Raw genomic sequence first — 26,941 nt, forward strand, 5'->3', positions numbered from 1 at the left:
TCAGTAAATTAGCTATTATTAGCAGAGTTTGAAGAGCCAATTCAAGCTAAAATAGACTTCCTGGTTGTCCTGGGCACAGGAAAATCAATGTATTGACTCTACCATCTTCAATCTCCCTGCCTTTAGGCTCACCATCTGGTGAGAAGAAGCTTCTGTAGCACTTCTCAAAGAAGTCATGTATTTCTCCTGCTGAGGTATATAGGCTCAGACGTTTCCTTATGCCAGAACTTGCTTGGAGGTGTCAGCCTCTGCTTCTCCCAGGGTTCATCGTGTTGTTTTATAAATTAAAAAAAAGAGAAGTATTTGAAGATGGTAATGAAATTGTCAAATTGTAAACCAAATCAATATGCACTGCAGGAAACTCTAAATATTGTATAGTTTAGAGTATTTGTATTAGACTGTACTCATGCTGCTATAAAGAACTGCTTGAGGCTGGGTAATTTATAAAGAAAAGAAGTTTAATTGACTCACAGTTCTGCATGGCTGAGGAGGCTTCAGGAAACTTACAATCATGGCAGAAGGGGAAACAGGCATGTCTTACATGGTGGCAGGTGGGAGATACAGAGAGAGAGTGTGTGTGTTGGGTGCACAGAATAAACTACCATTTATAAAACCTCACTATCATGAGAACAGCATGGGGGAAACAATCCCCATTATGCAATCACTTCCCTCCCTTGACAGATGGGCATTACAATTCAAGATGAGGTTTTGGTGAGGACACGGAGCCAAACCACATCAGCAGTAGTTGTCAAACGTGACTGGACGTTTACCTGAAAACCTCTTAGGGTTAGGGAGACCCAGAACCACATACCTCAGAATCTCTGGGGTTGGGGCTGAGGCATTAGTGTTTTCTTAATCTCCTCAGGTGATTTTAATATATAGTCAAGTTTGAGAATCACTGGTCTAGTGCTACTGAGAAAAAAAAAAATTTCTGGGGTTGGAAATGGAAATAAACAGAACATTGATGATTGGCCACACTGGCAATCACTGGTTTAGAAAAGATAACACTCCAATCAAATGGCTGAGGGCCTATGTTTTCAGTTATGAAATCTGAGATAGCATTGCCAGTGGAGTTTTCAGACAGGAAATATGTAGTAATATTTTAGTTTTAATTTTTTTTTTTTGAGACAAGGTCTTGTTCTGTCACACAGGCTGGAGTACAGTAATGTGATCATAGTTCACTGCAGCCTTGATGTCCTGGGCTCAAGCAATCCTCCTACATCAGCCTCCTGAGTAGTTGGGACTACAGGTACAGGCCAACACACCCACCTAATTTTTGTATTTTTTGTAGAGATGGAGTTTTGCCATGTAGTCCAGGATGGTCTTGATTTCCTAGGCTCAAGAGATCCACCTGCCTCACCCTCCCAAAGTGTTGGGATTACAAGTGTGAGCCACTATGCTCAGCCAATATTTTGTATTACAGATCATGAAACTGGAAACAGCTTCATAATATCTCACTATTTACTAACCTATAAACAGCATATAGGATTTGAAGTGAAAAGAGAACTTCATTTTTTTTTTTTCAATTTTGTTGAAACAAGGTCTCACTATGTTGCCCAGGCTGGTCTCAAATTCTTGGACTCAAGCAATTCTCCCATCTGGACCTCCCAACGTGCTAGGATTATAGGCAGGAGCCACTGTGCCTGGCCTAAATGAGAACTTTAGATTTGTAGTTTCCCCTTCTGTTTTACTTAAATAATAACTCTTAACATTGGACCAATATAGTTTATCTTTTACCTACCAGGAATTAATTTTGTATGAAAATTGGGTGAAACTCAGCCTTTATAGTACAGAAGAGACAGCATGAATATCACAGCTATGTAGCAACTAAGCAAAAACAGTGCTGATTTATGAAACTTCACAGACTTAGAAATAGAAACAAAGCACTAAATATTCATGACATCCCATACAGTGCTTGCACATAAGTTACATCTCAGTGATTTGTAACTTAGTTATAGGAAAAAATAATAATCTGAGCACATCCAAACATATGGAACTTCCAAGTGTTAGGTTTCACTAATTTCTGGTCTTATTTTGTTTTGAATCATAAATAAATTATAAATATGCTATAAGTGGTTGGCCATAATCTAAGCCTCCCAAAGAAAAGTAAACAAAGATTTCATCAGCCAAAAAAGAGGGTAAAAATAAAAAGAAGGTTTTAATATCAAACTTCTCTGATTGCAATGTTTTTAAAAAGTGGTAGAAGAAGCTCTTTAAAGACACAAAGCCATAAGTGAAAGAAGCAAGTCAAATTCTGCCACTCAACAAAGCAACATCTTAAACCGATCATGAAAACATTGAATTAAAATAAGAAAATCTGTGCCATGTACACTTTAGAGTGAATCATAAATTCGAGAAATTATCTGAGAAGCTAATACAATAATCAGGAGAATCTTGAATTTCATTGAGTTACTTTGTCAATTTTGGTCTCAGTTTCATACCATAATTATCCCAATTTTATTTAACTATACTAATGACAGATGCAGACTTCAAACACAAACACTATGCATACAACTCACATTTCAAGTGAAAAGATGAAAAGTATATCACTGATGAAATCTAACAATTCAACTCAACAGCCATTTATTTATTTCAGACACATTGGCTTTTTAAAATAAATATTATTCAATGAATTATTAAAAATCCATCATTTTCATCCTTTTTACAACTTGTGTTTTTTCTCCTTCAATGTGTAATAAGCAGTAACTAACCTCAAATCACTCTGGAACATAATGCTGTTCTTTAATAACTGTTAAGAACTTGTTTTAAAAAAGAATGCAGGCAGTGTAGATGATTTTTTTTTTTTTAAGGAAAGAGAAGAAAAATATTATCTAATCCCACCATCCAGAGCTGACCATATTAACGCTATTTGGGTGTATATTCTGTCTCACATTGTTCTGTACAGGCATACACTCTTCAGCAAAAATGGATTTGGTCAGCCGCAGTGGCTCACACCTGTAATCCCAGCACTTTGGGAAGCCAAGGCAGGCCGATCACTTGAGGTCAGGAGGAGTTCCAGTCCAGCCTGGCCAACATGGTGAAAATCCATCTCTACTGAAAACACAAAAATTATTAGCTGGGTGTGGTGGTGGGTGCCTGTAATCCCAGCTACTTGGGACGCTGAAGCAGGAGAACCGCTCGAACCTGGGAGATGGAGGTTGCAGTGAACCAAGACCACATCATCACACTCCAGCCTGAGCAATAAGAGCAAAACTCCATCTCAAAGAAAAGAAAAGAAAAGAAAAGAAAAGAAAAGAAAAGAAAACTAGCTGAGCATGGTGGTGCATGCCTGCAATCCCAGCTGGTCGGGCAGCTGTGGCACAAGAATCGCTTGAACCCAGGGGGCAAAGGTTTCAGTGAGCAAAGATCGTGCCACTGCACTCCAGCCTGGCTGACAGAGCAAGATTTTATCTCAAAAAAAAAAAAAAAAAAAAAAGTGGACATGCACAGTGGCTCACACTTGTAATCCCAGAAATTTGGGAGGCCAAGGCAGGAGGATTGCTTGAGCCCAGGAGGTTGAGGTTGAGGTAACCCATGATCACACCACTGCACTACAGCCTGGGCAACAGTCTCTTAAAAAAAAAAAACAAAAAAAAAAACAAAAAAAAAAAACAGATTTCTAAATGGGAAAATCTGAAGTTCTTGCTCTGCTGCCAAGGGTCATTGGCTGTGTCTTTTGAAACATTTTCATTATGAAAGTGTCATGTGGTTATAGGAAATGAGCTGCTTCAAACAGGTTCTCACTAAAGACCAATGACTGGCATTGCCTGGGCAACATAGGAAGGCCTTGTCTCTACAACTAATTTTTTATTATTTATTTATTTATTTTGAGATGGAGTCTTGCTCTTTCTCTCAGGCTCAAATGCAGTGGCGCAATCTCAGCTAGCTGCAACCTCTGCCTCCTGTGTTCAAGTGATTCTTCTGCCTCTGCCTCCCAAGTAGCTGAGATTACAGTCATGTATCACGATGCCCGGCTAATTTTTGTATTTTTTTTAATGTAGAGGTGTTTTTCTTTCTTTTTATATACATATATATTTTTTATTGTACTGTAGGTTCATAGGGGTACTTGTAGGGGTACATGTGCAGATCATGCAGGATTGCTGCATAGGTACATACATGGCAATGTGGTTTGCTGCCTCCATCCCCCTGTCACATATATCTGGCATTTCTCCCCATGTTATCCCTCCCCAACCTCCTTACCCACCCTGCTGTCCCTCCTCTAGTCCCCCTCAACAGACCCCAGTGTGCAATGCTCCCCTCCCTGTGTCCATGTGTTCTCATTGTTCAACACCTGCTTATGAGTGAGAAGATGTAGTGTTTATTTTTCTCTTCTTGTGTCAGTTTGCTGAGAATGATGCTTTCCAGATTCATCTATGTCCCTATAAAGGATACGAACTCACTGTTTTTTATGGCTGCATAGTATTCCATGGTGTATTTGTGCCACATTTTCCTTGTCCAGTCTATCATCAATGGGCATTTGGGTTGGTTCCAGGTCTTTGCTATTGTAAACAGTCCCACAATGAACATACGTCTGCATGAGTCTTTATAATAGAATGATTTATTACTACAGATGCTGCAGAGGATGTGGAGAAATAGGAACACTTTTATACTGTTAGTGGGAGCGTAAATTAGTTTAACTATTGTGGAAGACAGTGTGGCGATTCCTCAAAGACCTAGAAATAGAAATTTCATTTGACCCAGCAATCTCATTACTAGGTATATATCCAAAGGATTATAAATCTTTCTAATTTTTGTATTTTTAGTAGATATTGGCCAGACTGTTCTTGAACTCTGACCTCAGATGATCCACCCTCCTCAGCCTCCCAAAGTGCTGGGATTACAGGTGTGAGCCACCATGCATGGCCTCTACAAGTAATTTTTTTTTAATTAGCTGGGCATAGTAGTGTGTGCCTGTAGTCCCACCTACTTGGAAAACTGAAGCAGTTGGATCACTTGAGCCCAGCAGTTTGAGTTTGCAGTAAGCCATGATCATATCACTGTACTCCAGCATGGGCAACAGAGCAAGATCCTGTCTCCAAAAGAAAAAAAGAAGAAAAGTATACATCATAATTACCTATGTAACCAGTACCCAGATTAGAAATTAGATTAATAACAGTACCACAGAAACCCACCAAGCTCCCTTTCAGTAGCCTCCATCCCTTCAAGGCTAACTACAGTTTTGACTTTTGACAGCATAGATTGCCTTTAATGATTTTTTTTGTTATATAAATGGAATGACGCAGTAAAAAAAAAAAAAAAAAAAAAACTTGTTTAATTAGAAACAATTTACCATAAAGATACACTCGTGTGTGTGTGTGTGTGTGTGTGTGTGTGTGTGTGTGTGAGAAGGGAGGGTGTTTGTTTTCAAATAGCCTTAGTTTACCTATGACACAAATAAATGCTAGGAGATAATGTATCGCCTCCATTGAAATGCTTTTACTGTTCTTAAAAAAAGCATGTGTGATACTGGAATGTATAAATAGTAGTTAAGCATTAGGAATGTGAAGTGACACATCCAGTACTACACTGGTCAGACCCACAAGAGTTCAATTGTTTAGATTCATATATTTAAGAGAGATGTGGAGGCCAGTAAAAATGATCAAAGGATTTAAAAATGGGACCAATATGAGAATATTGAGTGAGATTATTCAGCAAGGGGGTTTTTAAATGAGAGTTCTCCAGTATATAAAGAGGATGATATCAGCTGCTCTCCATCTTTACTGAGGAATGAATGAGCAGGAATGAGATTAAACTTCAGCAGAGAGACTTAAGCAAGATATAAGAGAATTTCCCAAATGAGTTGTATTTTAAAAATAGAAAATCATCAAAAGGGTCTATGGAATTTCCTTCCCCAGAGATATTTATAAATAAGGCATATATTTTCTTATTCAAAATGTTTCAGCGATGTCTTGCTGTGAGGAATAGTCTGCTATCATAGAATTTCAGTAGAGGGAGAGTATGTTTCCCAGTCACAATTTATTGCTATAAAATATACTAAAAATGGAGACTTTAGATAGAGTTGTAAGAAGTCAGCATTAAAACACTCAAAAGATTTTTTGATCTATAGTTTAAAATATGCTTAATTTCTATAAGATAAACTGAGGAAAGCAAGAAACTGTCCTTTTTTGGTTAACCAGAAATTTTTCACAAGGCCTTATAACTAAACTTTTTTTTGAAAGGGAATGTACTCTATTCCTACATGCGGAGAGAGCCTGTTATCACAAGGATGCATTAAGATGTCAGTAAACATACCTCAATTCATGGAGAAAGAAAATAAAAACCTGTTCCACCTATGAACCTAGGCTTCACTCTCACCTGAAAACCCTCCCCAGGTACAACATAAAAAGGCTCCTCTCAGTCTCACACACCACCACTCTGGTCATTTTGTTGCCATTCTTTAGGCCACACTGTCCTGCTTCAGATTTTGCAGATCCCCACCCTATTGATTAGTCCACATGTTCTATCCTCACTTTGCACTTCAGATTGAGCAGTGCCTTCCCAACTCACCTGACTGGGGAGTTTTTGGGTGAAGGCTCACCTGGTTCAAGGAAACAGATGGAACCATGAACTCTTTGGAACAGCACTACCTTCAGCGTAAGCCCCTGTCATCACAACTCACTCTCACACTGGAGAGAAATGGACATGGTGATAATTTGCCTGTTTTCCCTCACTGTTCTTGGCCCTCTAAGAGGAAGATAAAAGGGAAGTAAAAAAGGACCTGAAGTGGGTGCCCATGTAGACCAGGACTCCACTATCAGTTTTCAAAAAATTTCAACACCTATCTGTATCCTGTATACAAATTAGCTTATATGTATAAAGTATATGTGATATACATACAATGTATAGAGTTTCTAATCCTTTACATTTGATTTATTTGTTTCATTCTTACAACGCTAACAGGTTGATACTACTGTTTTATTCATTTTTCAGATGAGGAAAATTTAGCAAAGATGTGTTAAGTAATTTTCCTAAAGTCACTCAGATCTTAGACTAATGAGGCACAATTCGAACCCAGGCAGTCTGGCACCAGACCACCTCTTTGCAGTTAGATTAAACTTAAAGTTCATAAGAAATCAACTATTTTGCTCTACTTCTACTTGGAAAGATCATTAGTCACCATTTTTCTGCACCCCAAACAGACAAAAGAACTAAAGTTAGTGGCAATGAAATAGTGCTTTAAAAATATGTAATTTTTAAGAAATAAAATATTAGCTTAACCACTGGCAAAACTTCTTTTACTTATATCTACAAAAGGAATAAAATAGATTGACACTAGTAAGCTGTTTCTTGTTTTTCATTGTAGTTTATTTGAAATGAGAGCTCATGAATTGATAAGAAGCAAATTAACATATAAGGATATGAAACAGAATGTATTTATACAAAAATTGACTGTTGGTGAAGTAAACTGCTAAAGTCAACAATTACAAGTAACATTTTAAAGATGAATTACTAGAAGGTAGTATGTAGAATATGTATTTATTATACATATTTAGTGTCTGTTAGTGTTACTGGTTAAAGGTAGTTGTCCAGGTTCTTGATATTTTGAACAAATAATTGGACAAAACACACAAATAAAGCAAGGCAGCAAAAGCAGAGATTTATTTTAAACAAAAGTACATTCCACAAGGTGGGAGTGAGCTGGAGCAAGTGGTTCAGAAGTCTTGGTTACAGAATTTTTTCTGCAAATACCCTTTAGAGATTTCCCATTGGTTCACTCTATGCAAATGAAGTAGTGGCCTACAACCTGTCTGATTGGTTGTGGAACAGGAAGAGTAGGCCCATGACCAGTCTGATTGGTTGCAGGAGGGGACCACTCAGTGGTACTTTCATTTTGCAACTGCCTTGCAGAAAAAATGAGGGCTTGAAAAGGGAGCAGCCACTGATATTTGGTTATTTGGTTAGCATGAATAGGCCTTAGGTTCCCTGCCTTCAAACCCTATTCTCCTGCCTCATTAGCACTGACCTGGAATATATTATGCATACAACTTTAGACCTGATTTCCAAGGTCCTATCAGACATGGGAAAACCAAGTTGGAATTGTAAACATGACACAAACTTACACTAGCTAATTCCAAAAGTTACCCCATCTCAAAGTGTTCTACATTGAACTCTTTCTTACAGTTTCTCTGACTACTAGTTTCTTCTGTTTAGTATAGGAGCCCACATATTTGTCCACTCCAACCTCTTCATCAACCACCATGACACAGTCTCTGCTACCACTGATCTTCCTAAGATGGCTTCTCCTCAGGGCACAGGTGTTCTCTGCCACTGGCCATGTTGCTTGCAGCTTCCACCATTCAGCCCTTAGGGAGGGGATATGAGCACAGACTCATTCTAAATTATTGATACAAGAGCTAAGACTGGATATAATAATCGGAGGCTTCAGTTTTAAAGATTTCATTAGCCAAGGGAGATAGAAGTTAAGGCTCAGGGCCTGCCCAAGGTGAAAAGTCTAGTAAGAGACTTTCTGCTCATTAAATTGGGACCTGAAAGCACTCTAGCTTCAAAGTGATGGTGAACCAGAAGGAAGCCTGTCGCCACAGTCCATAGCAGAGAGGAATGACTTATGAGCACAGCAGCCAGCAGATGAAAATTATGGGGTGGAGGTGTGAGAGAGAAGATTCCTAAGAAGCTGTGACCTTAAGCCACTCTTGCATAGTTCTGCCATCTGGGGTTGTATCATCAAGATAATCTGGGGAAACTGTAGCACTGTTCTTGATTTAGGGTAGTCCCAGACTAGTAGCTTCTCCAGGCAGGAGTTAGAAAGAAATTATCTCCAGAAAAAGAAACTTTCATTTTAGACTTCAAAGAATTTTAGTAGAAATAAATTCTGTTACCATGAGAGTACATAGTTAAACAAGCACAAAAGAAAAAAGTCATCAAGAGGAAAAAAAAAATAAACAGCAGATACAGACTCCAAAATTTTCAGATATTGGAATTACCAGACATATCTTACAGAACAGCTCTTATATCGAGTACTTTTTTTTTAAGTTTCAGGCCAGGTACAGTGGCTCATACCCATAATCCCAGCACTTTGGGAGGCCGAGGTGGGCGGATCACCTGAGGTCAGGAGTTCCAGACCAGCATGGCCAATATGGTGAAATCCCATCTCTACTAAAAATACAAAAATTAGCTGGGCATGGTGGCATGTGCCTGTAGTCCCAGCTACTTGGGAGGCTGAGGCAAGAGAATTACTTGAACTCAGGAAGCAGAGGTTGCAATGAGCCTAAATGTTCCAGTTAAAAGTTACAGAATAGGCTGGGTGTGGTGGCTCACACCTGTAATCCCAGCAATTTGGGAGACCAAGGCAGGCAATCACCGGGGGTCGGGAGTTTGAGACCAGCCTGACCAACGTGGACAAAGCCCATCTCCACCAAAAATACAAAAAATTATCCAGATGGGGTGGCACATGTCTGTAATCCCAGCTACCGAGGAGGCTGAAAGAGAAGAATAGCTTGAACCCTGGAGGCAGGGGCTGCAGTGAGCTGAGATCACACCGTTGCACTCCAGCCTGGGCAACAAGAGTGAAACTCCATCACAAAAAAATATATATATATATGGAGGATACAGAAAAAAACATATTCTGTGATATAATGAAACAAAAAAAAAAGGTAAACTATAGGCCAATATCCCTGATGAACATAAATGCAAAAATCCTCAACAAAGTACTAACTATCTGAATCTAACAATATATCAAAAAGATAGTACACCATGATTAAGCGGGTTTCATGCCAGGGATGCAAGGACGGTTTAACATACACAAGTCAACAAATGTGGTACATTGCATAAACAGAATTAAAAACACAAATCAAATGATCACTTCAGTAGACACAGAAAAAACATCTCTCAAAATTCGGCATCCCTTTATGATTAAAACCCCCACCAAAACTGGCATGGATGGGACATACCTCAAGGTAATAAAAGTCATCTACTATACTGAAAGGGGAAAAGTTGAAAGCATTTTCCCTGAGAACTGGAACAAAACAAGGATGCCCACTTTCACCACTTCTATTCAACATAGTACTGGAAGTCCTACCCAGAGCAATCAGAAAAGAGAAGGAAATAAAGGGCATCCAAATCAGTAAAGAAGAAGTCAAACTGTGGTTGTTTGCCAGTATGATTGTATACGCAGAAAATCACAAAGACTCATCCAAAAAGCCCCTAGATCTGATAAATGAACTTAGTAAAGTTTTAGGATACAAAATTATTGTACACAAATCAGTAACACTGCTATACACCAACAATGACCAAGTTGAAATTCAAATCGAGAACTCAACCCCTTTTACACTAGCTGCAAAAAATAAAAAAATAAAAATACTTAGGAATATACCTAATCAAGGAGGTAAAAGATCTCTACAAGGAAAGCTATATAACACAGCTGAAAGAAATCATAGGCAAACAAACAAATGGAAACACATCCTAGCTCATGGATGGGGAGAATCAATATTGTAAAAATCACCATAATGCAAAAGCAATCTACAGATCCAACGTAATTCCCATCAAAATATCATCATGTTCTTCACAGAACTAGAAAAAAAAAACTATCTTAAAATTCATATGGAACCAAAAAAACCCACAAAACAAAAGCAAAAAGGACAAATTTGGAGGCATTAAATTACCCAACTTCAAACTGTATGCCAGTGTATAGTTTTCTAACAGCCAACTTATCTTTGACAAAGATCATAAAAACATACAATACAAAAACATAGAGTGGGGAAAGGACACCCTATTCAACAAATAGTCCTGGGATAATTGGTGAGCCAATTATCATGTAGAAAAACGAAACTGGATCCCCTCATCCCTCACCTTATACAAACATCAACTCACGATGAATCAAATACTTAAATCTAAGACATGAAGCCATCCAAATTCTAGAAGATAACATCAGAAAAACTCTTCTAGATATTGGTTTAGGCAAAGAGTTCATGGCCAGGAACACAAAAGCAAATGCAACAAATGTGGGAATTCATTCAGGGTGGTGGCAAAAATATTAAGAGAAAATTATAAGACTATAGTTTCAAACCCTTTTGGAAGGCCTAAGGGTTTTTTCATAGTTTCAGTAGAAGTTTCAGTTGAAAACAGCCTAAATCCCCCTTATATTTAGTTAATAAATAAAGCAAATAGCTAGGGTACATGGCGGAGTTTACCTAACTAACTTGTTTAGTCATATGGTCTTAAAACTAATCTTTGAGCCAGATGGCCCTCTTCTGGGGTGGGGAGGAAGCTGACCAGGGATATTATCCACTAGTGGTGCTTGCTTTGGGTATCGGAACCTGGCCTTTAATCTTTCTTTACAAGTGTGTTGACTTAAAGCCTCGGTTATCAACTCTAAACTGAACAAATAGGAAAAGGGCAAGCTAGTGAGTGTTGTGTAGCTGCAATCTCTCTCTGTGAGCGGCTCATGACTCCTTGGCCCACTTGTTCACTATATTCTATGTATGAGTGCATTTATTCATCCATCATGCAGCAGGGGTCTGTGGGATGAACCTGGCAAACAGAAACAAAAATAAATAAATGGGACCTAATTAAACTAAAAAGCATCTGCACAGCAAAAGAAATAATCAACAGAGTAAACAGACATTCCACAGAGAAAATATCTGCAAACTATGCATTCAGCAAAAAACTAATATCCAAAATCTACAAGAAACTCAAACAAACCTGCAAGAATAAAACAAGTAATTCCATCAAATAGTGGGCTGAGGACATGGTTAGACGATTTTCAAAAGAAGATAGACAAATGGCTAAGAAACATACAAAAAAATTCTTAACATTACTAATTATTAGGGAAATGCAAATTAAAACCACAATGAGATACAACCATACTTCTGCAAGAACGATCATGATTTCAAAATCCAAAAATAATAGATGTGGTGAAAAGAGAATCCTTGTACACTGCTGACGGGAATGTGAACTAGTATAACTGCCATGGAAAACATTAAAGAGACTCCTTAAAAAACCAAAAGTAGAGCTACCATTTGATTCAGCAATCCCAGAGTTAAATAAGTCATTTTACCCAGAGTTAAATAAGTCATTCTATGAAAAGACACTTGCACACTCATGTTAACAGCAGTATAATTTGCAATTGCAAAATATGGAACCAGCCTAAATGTCCATCAACCAACAAGTGCATAAAAAAATGTGGTATATATATGCCATAGACTAATACTCAGCTATAAAAAGTAATGAAATAATGGCACTGACAGCAGCCTGGATGGAGTTGGAGATGATTATTTGAAGTGAAGTAACTCAGGAATGGAAATACAAATATCATACGTTCTCACTTGTAAGTGGGACACATAGGCATAAGAATGCTACCATGGATTTTGGGGAGTCGGGGGAAAGAGTAAAAGGGAGCTACCATCAAATGGTAGCTCTACTTTTGGTTTTTTAAGGAGTCTCCTTAATTTTTTCCATGGCAGTTATACTAGTTCACATTCCCATCAGCAGTGTACAAGGATTCTCTTTTCACCACATCTATTATTTTTGGATTTTGAAATTATAAATTTCAAATTATAAAAAAACTACATATTGGGTGCAGTGTACACTGCTCAGGTGATGGGTACACCAAAGTCTCAGAAATCACCACCAAAGAATTTATCCATGTAACCAAAAACCACCTAGTTCCCCCAAAACTATTGATGTAAAATAAAAAGAATGAGGATAGAATGAAGATGTTGTCAGAAAAAAAGAAAAAAATTGAGTTTTTCACCAGCAGCACCTGAAAAATGTGTAAGGCTATACTTTAAGCGGAAGAAAAGTCATCCCAAATATAAGCCTTAAAATGTGACAATAAAAGAGGACCAAAGACAGTAAAACATAGGTACACATATCTAAATGGACACTGATTGTATAAAACAACAATAATAATGTGATTGTGGAAGTAAAAGAAAGAAAGGAGAAAAGAGACAAAGTGATAATAGCTGGCTGCTACTGTTTATGTCAGAAGAGGCTAAATGAAGTTAAATGACATGTTGGTCTTTGCATTTTCTGAGAAGAGGGTAAAGGTATTCATTAACTTATAACTTTGATTAGGAGATACAATAAAATCTAACCATATCCTATTTATAAGTAACACATTTAATACACAAACATGCAGTAAGATTGAAACTAAAAGATAGGAAAATAAACAAAATGCTATCTAAAAACATAGCTAATATAGTAAAATAATCGATAGACAAAATAGAATTTAAGGCAAAAGGCATTACTAGAAAATTTAGTGTTACTTTAAAATAATATCATAGTTCATCAAAAAGTTATAACAAATTAAATTTCAGGTAACTACTAAGCCTCAACATATGAAGAGAAATAAGAAAGAGAGGTCTAAATAAGGAGAAATAGATATATACCAACAGGCACTGTGGAAACATATTTCTTTCAGTATTTGATAAAACAGAAAAAAAATTCAGTAAAGCTATAGAAGATGTAAATAATACTACAAACAAACCAGATCCCAGATCTAATGTGTGAGTATGTATATCGCACCTAACGACTCAGGAGTACATTTATTCTTCAGCACACACTAAATATTTATGAAAAGTGACCATGGAGGACCATAAGAAAAGTTGCGGCATACGCCAAAGGACTAAAATCACACAGAGTATGTTTTTGGCTAAGTGTGATTAAACTAGAAATCCAAAACAACAAAATATCTAGAAATGCCCCCATATATTTGTAAATTAAGAAATAAACTTTAAAATAGCCCCTGAAACAAAGAACTTGCCATAAAAACCTGGAAAGTGGCCCTATCTGAACAATAACATAAATACTACACACAAAACTTCAGGTAAAATAGCCCTTAGAAGAAAAAGATATAGCTTTACTAGTGATAAATAATAAGCTAAGCGCACATCTCAAATTAGAAAAGGGACAGGAAAATAAAGATGAAATGAAAGTAAATAGTAAATAAAGTTGAAGTCAACAAAGTTAAAGACAAGCAGTCAAAGAAGTATTATATATCAACTATTTCAACATTAGGTTTTTTGGAAAGGGTTGATAAAATTAATAAATGGCTGGTGAAATTGTTCAAAAAGAAAGAATAATTACAAAAATCCAACACCAGGAATAACGAAGGGAATTGTACTAAAGATGCTGTAGATACTAAAAATATAATAGGAGGATCTTACGGAAAGTATCTAGCCAATAAATTTAGATAAAATGAAATAGATTCTCTCAAACTTGTGGTCACCTGAACAACAGCATCAGTCTTGTCTAATGTCTTGTTAGAAACACAAACTCTGGGCCTTCACCCCAGGCCTCCTGATGAGAAACTCTGGGGATAGAGCTTGAACGTCTGTGTTCTAGGAGGTAAAAGATCAAGGAGGTAACTAAGCAAGAAGGTAAAATCCTCCCAGTGATCCTGATGCTCTGAAGTTTGAAAACTGCAGAACCATTCCAAAACAAACTGTACTAAATTTTTACTTAGGTGAGTGCACAACTCATCTCAATGTTTATTGTTAGGATTAAATAAATGGTTACTTTTGAGGAGGAGAGAACTGCCTTTTTAAAGAGGTTTAAATAGCATAAATGAAGCTTGAATTTTGTCAAAATATAATGAACATACCTTTTTGTTAATTACATGAGACTTACATTGTAAGGAAATATTCATTATCAAAAACTGCTTTGAAATACTTTAAAATATTTCACAGAAATATTGAAAAGATATTATCTTATTTGCAATTTACTAGTTATGGAACCTTTTATATATTACTTTGTCTGTTTTTACCAATGACATATTCAGCTCATGTAACCTTGTTGTCATTCCAAGATTATTATTTTATACTAAGATTTATAAGTTCACCAAGAAGTATTTTTTAATTCCAAAGTGCATTTCAAAAATACTCTCATGAGTCTAACACTCAGAATTAAAGCCACATTTCTGAATCACAAAAATTTCTCCTATTCTATTCATTTCACTCAGCTTTATTTAGTTGCTATCTACACATTTATTGTGTCAAATGACAGATTTCCAACCAAAAGCTCAGTAAACACACACAGTTGTCAACTTTAATTGTAAACAATCACAAAACAAACCTTAAAGCATTTATATCAGTGTGAAGCTCTGTAGGAAACTGTTTTCTCAAAGTATTGTGGATGATTATTATGAATAAAATAAATGAGGTAAAGTAATGTTACAATAATGATCTGGAACTGTGAGTCAAGTAAGTTAAGACTAAAGGCACAAAGAAACTCTGCCTAATAAACAAGGAGATAACTGCTGGAAAGAAAAATATGTTCCTCATTTGAAATTAACTGCCAAACATTCTCAACCTACACAAAGCTGTCATAAAGGACATCTAAATCTGTCCTTGTTTGTAACATGTGTTGTGACAAGATTTGACAGTTTATCAAAAAACTATAATTGCCACTTAAACATCTAGCATTTTGTCAACTGCAAGTATGTTTAGTGAAAGCATTTATTTCATTTAAAATACAACATCCATTTTCCTTCACTTTCTGAAAGAACTGACTGAATTTCTTTTTTCTCTAGCTGATCAAGCTGCATCAGAGCTCTCTTTGAATTATTTATGTTGGAATTGTGAAGGGTAAAAGAAGAATGAGTAAAGCAAGAAACTATTACCAAGGTAATATTATGTGTGTGTGTGTGTGTGTGTGTGTGTGTGTGTGTGTGTGTGTGTGTGTATTCTGGGTATTGACTCAAAAGACCTTCAAAATACAGTAATTCTCACAGATCCATAGAGATGACATTTAAATATGCCTGCCTTGGGAAGGAGAAAGATAAGGCATTGTCTCTATATCACAATTTTTGTTTCCAGAGTAATTTCTTAATAGAAGTGCTATTCAATAGGCATCATTCCTACCTGTAACTTGTGAAAAGCAGTCAATGATAAAACAGATGTCCCTCTCAACCTACAGAGACCAAAGTAAACAGATGCTAAATACCCTTGCAATAGACCAGGTAGGTAACAGAAATGTCAGAAAAACAAAGCTGTTTCCTTTAAACTACTACTGATTCATTTCTTTCTGGGTAAAATTTCTTTTTTTTTTTTTTAAGCAAAAAACTTTCCAGTCTCATGCTTGGGATTTTGGTCTTTATTGTAGTTGCTTGGTAAAAGAGAAAAAAAATATGCAAATATTTTGTTTTACTTTTAAATTTTTCCTTTGTTCTGATAAACCTCAAAGAAAAGCCTTAAAAGTGTATAACTGATAAAGCCTTATTTGGAAATTCAGGAATCCCACATTCTAATCCACACTCTGCCTCTATTTAGCTGATAGATCCCAGGCAGTTTGCTTCATTTCTCTGAGCCTTAGTTCCCTGCCTGTGAATTGTGATATCAGACTGGGTAGTCTCTAAGGCCATATCTATCTTTAACATTTTATGATTTTAGACAAATTTCTGGAAATATAGCATATAGCAACAGCTAGAGCTTGAAATAAAAATAGCAGCAAGACAAAAATTTCTCCTTAACACCTCAAGGAAAATGCAACCAAGTATGGGCATTAAATGTTTACATTAGCATTTAATCTTATTTAGGTAATATTAAACCTATTTAGAATCCGGTTTGTTTTTCTTTAAAAAATGAAAAATGTGTGACGTACTGAGAACAGTAAGAGAAAAATAAATTGAAACTACAAATACTTTTTAGTGCTCCTAAATTAAGCCATGGGGTTTTCTTTAGCAATCACTCTATGTAGTCTGGCTAAGGGTGAGAATTATGTGGTATGGATAGGTCAGTTGATTATTTTGATAAAAAGAAAATGAATGAAGGGTTATGAACAGAAATGGGCTAGCATACTCTGTCAACCAGGAAGAGGCTGAACTAAGGAGAAAAGCATGTTGATATCAGGAGAGAAGTGATTGGATCAGCAGTAAGTCATTTGGGGGTAATATGTTAAACGTAGCTGTTTATATGACTTTACAATAATATCTCATTCAATATATAAAACTACCTTTTTAAATAAACAACTAATGTTTTTCACAAACATTGCTAAATCTTACCCATCTTTTTTGTCTACCCCATTTCTTATCCCACTTCTGACCTTACCCTATTCATGAACCCAACACATTAAGGAACCTTGGAAGTGTGGTGAGAAAATCTATTAAATTATTTGGTTGTTTTACAATATGAAAAAAATGAGGATTTGGTTTTAGCCTAAATGGAAATGTCCTGGTATCCAAATGTCAGGCACACAATTAGCAAGGTACACATGGTTGATCTTTATCTGATGCCTCCATTATTTTTATGAAATTATTGGTATCTATGGTCCTTTCTACTTTCCTCTCTATTTCAAGCCCCAGTACACCATGGAAGCTGTATACTTAAAATTTGCTAACAAATATTTAATTACCAAATATATTTTGTTCATCTTTTTTTTATTATAAAAGCAATAAATGTCCAAATGCCACACAGATAGCAGTAAAATGTAACAGTCTTCCTTCATTCTCAACTCTCACAACCTACTTGACTCTCCAGAAGTGATTATTATAAAGAGGACTTCCATGCTAATTGAATGCTTTCAGTATCAAGTAATCTTAAATAAATAAATGTAATACTATGCATATTTTTGTGCTTCGCTTTTCACCTTTAAAAAATGCCTAGGAGACATTTCCATATGATTCCACTTAAACTCTTGAATGGCTGCATATGTATATACAATAAATTATTTGGTAATTTACCTATTGAGGTGCATTTGTTCGTTTTCGGATTTTGCTTTTATAAACAATTCTAGGGCAATTAATATTTGTCATGCACCATTTTTATACTCTAAAAGTAGTTTAATTCCTGACATATTGGAGGTATTCACAAAATATTTATTGAATCAATGAATACAGCAACACCACTATACGGCTGTGTATTTTTGGGGTGGTTGTGAAAATTTCACTGAAATAGATTCCTAGAAATATACATAATGAGTCAAATGTTATGTGCAAAATTACCCAAGCAAAATCTGCACATTTATACATTCCATCTGAATAGAAGACCTTATATATCTTAACATTTTGGCGACCTGATGTGTAAAAATAGCGTCGTCTTGATTACTTTCATTGTTTCACGTTTCTATACATTTTTTTTTACTGTGATTGTCTATTTATGCTATTTTTCAACTTCCTATTTTGTTGCATTTTTCTCACTTCATTGAGGAAATTCTTTCTACAATAATCCCTTGCATATACTTTCTCTAGTAGGTAATTTTCCTTTTAAAGTTGGGTTTTGCTTTGCATAAGTTTTATGTTTTTCTGCGTTCAAATTTGTTTAAATGGCCCTTGGAAACTAATACACGTGCTAATGGAAAAAAAATTCCGGCTGGGCGCGGTGGCTCACGCCTATAATCCCAGCACTGTAGGAGGCCGAGGCGGGTGGATCACAAGGTCAGGAGATCGAGACCATCCTGGTCAACATGGGGAAACCCCGTCTCTACTAAAAATACAAAAATTAGCTGGGCATGGTGGCGCACGCCTGTAGTCCCAGCTACTCGGGAGGCTGAGGCAGGAGAATTGCTTGAACCCAGGGGGTGGAGGTTGTGGTGAGCTGAGATCAAGCGATTGTACTCCAGCCTGGGTAGCAAGAGCGGAACTCCGTCTCAAAAAAAAAAAAAAAAAAAAAAAAAATTCCTTACACTGTTAATACTTGATTATTTAGTTTGAAAGTGTGAAGTGGGAGGTGCAATTTTTTCAAAAGACCCAGGGTCAATTTGGGACTGCGTGCCGTGAGGCGGAAGGGACCCTAACCGTAAAGTAACAACCGGAAGCTGTTAGAATCTGTGGTTCACTTCCGTTCCAGTCTCAGCGGCAGCTGGGTCCCTCAACGAAGTGCGTCTGGTAGTTGGCCAAGATGCCGAATATCAAAATCTTCAGTGGCCGCTCCCACCTGGACTTATCCCAGAAAATAGCCGACCGCCTAGGCCTGGAGCTAGGCAAGGTGGTGACTAAGAAATTCAGCAACCAGGAGACCTGTGTGGAAATTGGCGAAAGTGTACGTGGAGAGGATGTCTACATCGTTCAGAGTGGTTGTGGCGAAGTCAACGACAGTCTAATGGAGCTTTTGATCATGATTAATGCCTGCAAGATTGCTTCAGCTAGCCGAGTTACTGCAGTCATCCCATGCTTCCCTTATGCCCGACAGGATAAGAAGGATAAGAGCCGGGCCCCAATCTCTGCCAAGCTTGTTGCAAATATGCTGTCTATAGCAGGTGCAGATCATATAATCACCATGGACCTACATGCTTCTCAAATTCAGGGCTTTTTTGATATCCCAGTAGACAACTTGTATGCAGAGCCAACTGTCCTGAAGTGGATAAGGGAGAATATCTCTGAGTGGAAGAACTGCACTATTGTCTCGCCAGATGCTGGTGGAGCTAAGAGAGTGACCTCGATTGCAGACCAGTTGAACGTGGACTTTGCCTTGATTCATAAAGAAAGGAAGAAGGCCAATGAAGTGGACTGCATGGTGTTAGTGGGAGATGTGAATGATCGTGCGGCTATCCTTGTAGATGACATGGCAGACACCTGTGGTACAATCTGCCTCGCAGCTGACAAACTTCTCTCAGCTGGAGCCACCAGAGTTTATGCTATCTTGACTCATGGAATCTTTTCTGGCCCGGCCATTTCTCGCATCAATACTGCATGCTTTGAAGCAGTGGTAGTCACCAATACCATACCTCAAGAGGATAACATGAAGCATTGCTCCAAAATACGAGTAATTGACATCTCCATGATCCTTGCAGAAGCCATAAGGAGAACTCATAATGGGGAATCTGTTTCCTACCTGTTCAGCCATGTTCCTTTATGAGAGAATTACTTCTAGGTTATGCTATTTTAAAATACAGTAAGATTAAGAAAAATAAACCTTGCCTTTATTTTTTTCTTAGTGTTTGATGAAAAGTTCGGCAGAAGATCCAGGTTGCTCAAGTATAACTTTCTATATCCCACATCAGGTACATGAGTTTACCTTAAATGAGGGGAAAACAGGTTAAGAATAATCACTAGGATTTCGTGACTGGGTTGTCTCATCTGGCTTCTTTGATGATTCTGTGAGCCCAGCAGCTTTAACTGTAGCCCTTCTGCTGCAAGATTTCAGACTTTTGAGGGTGTTTTGTAGAGGGGTTTGAAAGTGATCGGAAAGCTTACATGTGAATGCTTCAGAGTTTTCTTTTTTCAGAACAAAGCCACCCAATCTACTCCCTACCCCCAACCCCCACTGTGTTTCACAGATTCTCCAAGTTCTATGCTCAATTGCAACAAAAGCCCTGAGCAATCACAAAATTAGCTCTGGTTGCTGAGCCCCCTGAAAGGCAGGAATAGGCAAGTTTCAGCTTGAGTAGCCACTGGGATCTTGAGAGGAGGCAACAAAGTATAGCAAATGCTTCTTGAGAGGAGGAAAATGGATTTGTCGCCATCTATATGGAGACTGTCTATCTTGAATTCTCAGTTATACCTATTCCTTTGGATTTAGCTTTACCTCCACCCATCTTGACCTTTTCCTTGCTAAATATCCTACTGGGCCCAAATGGTCAGTGATAACATAGTCTTCTGGAAAGCAAATCCACTTTTTGCTACCTAACATCTGATATTTACATTGGTTATTTTTGCTGTAACTTAATCTTCCTTGGTCTATTACCACCATGGTAGTTAGATGTTAGGTGACATTGTAGTGCCTTTTGTTAAATTTAAACATTTAATTTTTATATCCTTTTTTTGTATTTTGCTGGCCCCTCAAATGTCCTCAGATTTGTATTTTAAAAATGATGTTATTGTCCTTTTTAAGGAAAACCAGTAAAATGTTTGCATAAGTGTGTGAGGCAGAGTGGGGTGGTGTGGACACCATACCTAGATTTATCATGTGAAATTTCTGATCTCCAAGTAAAAGAAAATCACTAAGAATGTCTAAAGAGTAAAACAAAAACAAAAAGCTTTAAAGAAAATATTCAGATTGCTTTAAACTTCTCATTTGAACTCCTGGGCAGTAAGTAAAATGGAATAACTTCCTTACTGCTCTAAAGAAATATTATTTTTACCCTAAATTTCTGGGCTTAACCAGACTATCATTGACATATGAAGACAATATTAAGGGACTCAGAAACTACTACCATTAATGTTTCCTGAAAGTACTTCTTAGAGATACTGAAAATAAAAAATATATACAGCCAAGAAGAACACATAGAATAAAAGAGATGGTGGTAAGCAAAGAAAAAAGTGAAACTGATAGAAAAATGTTTTTTATGAAGTTACCATAAGAATCATGGCAATTATTAAGTGAAACTCACATAAAATAATTGGGCCACATTACGAAAGAATTTTTTAAAAATCTGTAAATGAAGTTCCAGATGATATGCACAAAACATGGGAGGCTGGGAGGAGTTAGAGTTAATGTAAATACATTAAGGATCTTGTCTAGTTTTGGATGGAGATTATCAACAATGATTATTCACATTATAGAAAAACGTGAGTTTAAATAATGTATTTTCTAAAATTCAAGGGTAAGGAGCAAACAAGAGAAGAATGGGATAAATAGCTTCCAGACTCCTAGAAAGAAAAAAAAGGGGTGGGGGAATAAGCGAAACTCAAAAAATGGAGCTGAAGGTAGGAAATAAGAAAGAAAACATAACAAAGATAAAGTACCAAATATATACAATCACAAAAGTCAATAGGTTAATTTTATAAAAGATACATTATTAGATGAGTAGGCAAAATACCTAATGACATGCTACTTATAGGAAACACATCTAAAAATTTGGGTTAAAGAGATAGAACCCATCGATAAGCTATAATCATCATGATCTTTATGCACCTAACAACTCAACATGGAAATATAAAAATAAAAGCAAAACAGTGAGAATATAAGAAGAAATGGATAATGTACAATCGTCATAATCAAAGAAGGAAATTTTGACAAAACTGTCATAAATTATCAGAAAAAGGAATTAAAAGGTTTAAATGATTCCATTATCACAACTTAATATAGAAATTAAACATAATTTACATTTCAGGCATGCATGAAGCAAATATACATATTAAAAATATAATAAGTTCTACAGGTTCTAAAGATTAAAAAAAAAATACCTAATAGGTCACAAAACGTCTGAGTAATTTTTTAAAAAGAAATGTATGTAGATCATATATAGTATAGTAGCTTTGCTACTATCATCTTAACAATATTGTAAAAAAATAAAACTCTCAGTAAAATAGGAATAGAACAAAGGCTGCTTGACCTGCTACAGAAAATCTGACATAGATCTAATTAAGGACATACTTTCTGATGAAACTGAAAAGATTCCCGTTAAATTTCTAAACCAATGAGAATGAGGAAAGGAAAAGAAGAGATACCAATACCAGAAGGAAAGAGACAAAACTTTCATTATTTGCTTATTTCATGATTGCCAACAAAAATTCCAACAATCAAAGGAAAATTCAGAATTCATAACAGAGGTCAGTAAAGCAAAAGTATGTAAGATAAAATGTCAGCTTTCCTAAATACCAGCAAAATATAATTTTAAAACATAACTGAAAGAAATGTTTCCACAGCCTAAAACAATAAAATCTACATGACCAGTAATAAATCCCAAAATTGTAGGATTTGTATGAAAAAGTTGCTAAAGGATATAGAAAATACCTGAATAAATACATTATGAACTTGGATAGGAAGAACAATATTGCAAACATGATAGTTTCCTATCAATTCAGTGTAAACCCAATCAAAATCTTAATTTCTTTTTTTTTTAGACAGGGTCTCCCTCTGTCAACCTGGCTGGAAGGCAGTGGCCTGATCTTGGTTCACTGCAACTTCCACCTCCCGGGTTTCAGTGATTCACCTGTCTCAGCCTCCTCACTAACTGGGATTACAGGTGCCAGCCACCACACCCGGCTAATTTTTCTGTTTTTTTTTTTTTTTTTTTTTTTTTTCAGTAGAAATGAGATTTCACCATGTTGATGAGGCTGGTCTTGAGCTCCTGACCTCAAGTGGTCTGCCTTCCTTGGCCTCCCAAAGTGCTGGGATTATAGGTGTGAGCCACTGCACCTGGCTGAAGAGATTTTTAAGAGAACTTGACACAAGCTTTTTAAAATTTTATTTTATTTTATTATACTTTAAGTTCTAGGGTACATGTGCAGATCTTGCAGGATTGTTACGTAGGTATACACATGCCATGGTGCTTTGCTGCCTCCATCCCCCTGTCACCTACATTAGGTATTTCTCCCAATGTTGTCCCTCCCCAATCTCCCCACCACCACTATTCCTCCCCTAGTCCCCCACCCCTCAACAGACCCCAGTGTGTGATGTTCCCTTTTTTGCGTCCACGTGTTCTCATTGTTCAACACCCGTCTATGAGTGAGAACATGTGGGGTTTGGTTTTCTGTTCTTGACATAAGCTTTTCTTAAAGTTCATTTGGAAAAGTAAATAGGCAAAAATATTCAAGATACTTTTTGTGTTATAATAAATTAAAATATTACAAAGTTACAGTGATTAAAATGTGGTATTGATGCTGAAATGGACACATAAATTAATATTGCAGAATTTATATTGAAGCATATTCAACATTATTATTTTCACACACTTAATCAGCCATCTGGGACAAACTTCTCTCCAGAATACAAAATAAACAAAAGACAAGCCATTGAATAGTAAATAACACATGCTGCAGAATATACTCACCCTGAGGTAGCTAAGCAGTGGGCTTCCTAGTTGAAGCTGTAAGTGTTCTTATGCTTATTACCTAATAACTGTTTTATACAATTAGTCATACACACCAATTACCATTGGCTGAGATCTGACAACCATATTTAGAGAAAGAAAGAGAGAGGAAGGGGGGATCTGTCAAAATGTCGTTACATCAACTCAGGAATCGTGGCACATGCCTATAGTCCCAGCTACTCCAGAGGCTGAAATGCTGAGATGAGAGAATTGCTTGAACCCAGAAGTTAAGAGACCAGCCTGAGCAACACAGCAAGACCTCATCTCTCAAAAAAAAAAAAAGCATCACATTAAATATGAATCCATATGATAAAACTGGTATATATTATAGATAAATATGGCACTGATCAATCAATAGGGACAAATAACTAGCTACTGATTGGGAAACCAAAGTTTTATCTCAACCTTAAATGATGCACAAAAATAAACTCCAGAGGAATGGTTATTAAAAAAGAAAAAAAAAAAAAAACAGAATTGTAAAGCACAAGAAGAAAATGTGGAATCACATATACTCTTATAGTGCAGAAGGCCTTTTTTTTCCCGTCTGTCGCCTAGGCTGGAGTGCAGTGGCAAGTGATCTCGGCTCACTGCAACCTCTATCTTCTCTGGAATCAAACAATCCTCCCGGGTAGCTGGGACTGCAGGTGCATGCCACCACACCTGGTTAGTTTTTGTATTTTTAGTAGAGATGGAGTTTCATGATGTTGGCCAGGCAGGTCTTGGACTCTGGGACCCAAGAGATCCTCCTGACTCAGCCTCCCAGAGTTCTGGTATTATAGGCATGAGCCACTGCACCCGTCTGAGAAAGCCTTTTTAAGAAGGATATAAAACTCACAACTCATAAAAGATAAGATTGAAACAATTGTTTATTACAGTCACATGCACTAAGCACTGTTTGTAAGCAGAGGTGGCTTGCTGTGCAGCCTTAAGGCAGTTTATTAAGTCACCACGACTAGAAATCACATAAACTCTGCTCACTAATAATGTGTTCTCAGAACAGACTTTTTAACCCACTGCTGGATTTCTCCACTGAGCTGGATGATCCTGAGGACTGACCAGTCAGCCAGCAGGTTGTCCAGCTTTATATTCCAGACATAATAAGGTGACAGTGTTAACCATGAAAACTTCCTACCTGTAAAGCCACACAGTGTGATTTTACAAGGTCCTATATCACCTTGCTCAGGACCTCTGCCCCTAGTTAGCAGGCAAGGCTGCAGCAGTTGCTGTTGCTTATTCTAAAAGGAATGTAGAACTTGCAGCAGCCTTCTGGATTTGGGTCAGGAAGATGTCCTGTGGACCAAAACAGACTTCTTTACACACAGCTCAGTTTCCAAGGATCACCACCGATGTGCCCACTAGCCGAGGTTCCTGTCACTCAGTCATCAGAAGCTACCTTTATTGTGCCCTTTATTCCTGGTGGGAGAGGGAGAAGTGAGCTCCCTGGGTTCCAGTATTTCTTTGGTTTACCTGAGTTTGGGGCACCCTTTTTTTTGTTACTGCTTTCAAAACACTGAATTACTGTCACCTTGATGTACAATTTCAATGAAGCTTTGTAAAAATTAAAAAAAAGGGTGCCCCAAACTCAGGTATACCAAATAAATACTGGAACCCAGGGAGCTCACTTCTCCCTCTCCCACCAGGAATAAAGGGCACAATAAAGGTAGCCTCTGATGACTGAGTGACAGGAACCTGGGCTAGTGGGCATATCTATGGTGATCCCTGGAAACTGAGCTGTTTTGGTCCACAGGACATCTTCCTGACCCAAACTCAGAAGACTTCTGGGATTCTACAGCCAGAAACAGACAAAGATACTCAGCTACAAATACGTGCTACCCTTTGAGGGAAGGAATGAATGACTCTAAGAGCAGAGTGGTGCAGAGGCCAGCTAGGGCTGCTGAGGACAATCCAGAAGCAGAATAAGCTACTGCCATAGTCCCAGAGGCTAACGGAGCCATTGTCGCAGACTCAGAGCCTGGAGCTGTGCCCCCAGCAAGTGGAGTATCGTTTTAGTCCACTCAGACTGCTGTGATAAACTACCACAGACTTGGTGGGTTATGAACAACGGAAATTTACTTCTGACAGCTCTGAAGGCTGAAAAGTACAAGGTCAAGGTGCTAGAAGATTCTATGTGTGGTAAGGGTCCATTTACTGGTTCATGGACAGCTGTCTTTTCACTGTGTCCTCACATGACAGAGGGGTAGGGAACTCTTGGGGGTCTCTTTTATAAGGGCACTAAACCCATTCATGGGGGCTCCACCCTTATGACCGAATTGTCCACCAAAATTTCCACCTCCTAATACCATCATATTATGGGTTAGGATTTCAACATATAAATTTTGGGGATACATAAACATTTTGTCTATAGCAAGCATCAAACCACAGAGAATTAGTCTTAGGTCTTAAAACTTAATTAAATTTGTCCTACTAGATTTCAGAGTTAGGACTGACGACCTTTTTATTCCTTCCAATTTCTCTCTTTTTGAATAGGAATGTGTAAGAATATATATTATAAACACAATTCATGCATAAGGATATGCAATACCTGTCCCACTCTTGTATTTTGGAAGTAGATAACTTGTTTTCTATGTTCATGATCCAGAGATAGAGAGGAATCTTTGCCCAATGATAATTTAAACCGATAGTCTCACTCATACCTGATTTAGAGGACAAGATTTGACACTTTTGGCTGCTGATATTTAGGTGAGATTTGGGACTTAGTTTTATTATGGCTTGAGACTTTTGGAGATGTTGAGATGAGGTGAACAGGTTTTATACATGTGGACAGACAAGAAATTTGGAGAGCAAGAGGGATAGTAGGCTGAATAGTGGCCTCCAAAAGGATATATCCAAATCACAACCCCCAGAACCTATAAATGTGACCTTATTTAGGTAAAAGGTCTTTACAGATGTAAATAAGTTTAGGATTTTGAGGTGAGATCATGCTGGATTTAGGGCGGGCCTTAAATACTATTACAGGAATGAACAGGCAAAAGGAAATTGGAGAGACAAAGACACAAAGGAGAAAGTCATTGATGGAGGCAGAGATTAGAGTAACACCTACAAGCCAGGAAATGCCAAGGATTTCCAGCAGCTACGAGAAGCTAGGAAATACACCAGAAACAGATTCTCCCTCAGCATCTCCATAAGGAACCAACCCTGCTGACACCTTGATTTTAGACTTTTGGCCTCTAGAGAATAAATTTCTGTTGTTTTAAGCCACCCAGTTTATAGTAATTTGTAACTGCCCTGCCCCTTTCCCCGCCTTGCCGGCCGCAAGAAACTCATACAGATTCTG

General features: G+C 37.3%; 1 protein-coding gene across 1 annotated transcript; it reads left to right on the forward strand.

Annotated features, from left to right (window-relative positions):
• The first annotated feature begins 18,591 nt into the window (after positions 1 to 18,591).
• On the forward strand, positions 18,592 to 19,794 carry PRPS1L1 (phosphoribosyl pyrophosphate synthetase 1 like 1). Its single transcript, XM_032286762.1, has one exon. It carries the CDS (start codon positions 18,792 to 18,794, stop codon positions 19,746 to 19,748), a length of 957 nt encoding a protein of 318 aa, XP_032142653.1. The 5' UTR covers positions 18,592 to 18,791; the 3' UTR covers positions 19,749 to 19,794.
• Positions 19,795 to 26,941: the final 7,147 nt, after the last annotated feature.

This window comes from Sapajus apella, unplaced genomic scaffold, assembly GCF_009761245.1.
Source record: "Sapajus apella isolate SASKATOON/1434 unplaced genomic scaffold, GSC_monkey_1.0 scaffold19, whole genome shotgun sequence".
Taxonomy (NCBI): Eukaryota; Metazoa; Chordata; class Mammalia; order Primates; family Cebidae; genus Sapajus; species Sapajus apella.

Bases quoted from the DNA above. Each gene is read 5' to 3' on its own strand.
- PRPS1L1 (XM_032286762.1), top strand. From the start codon at position 18,792: ATGCCGAATATCAAAATCTTCAGTGGCCGCTCCCACCTGGACTTATCC.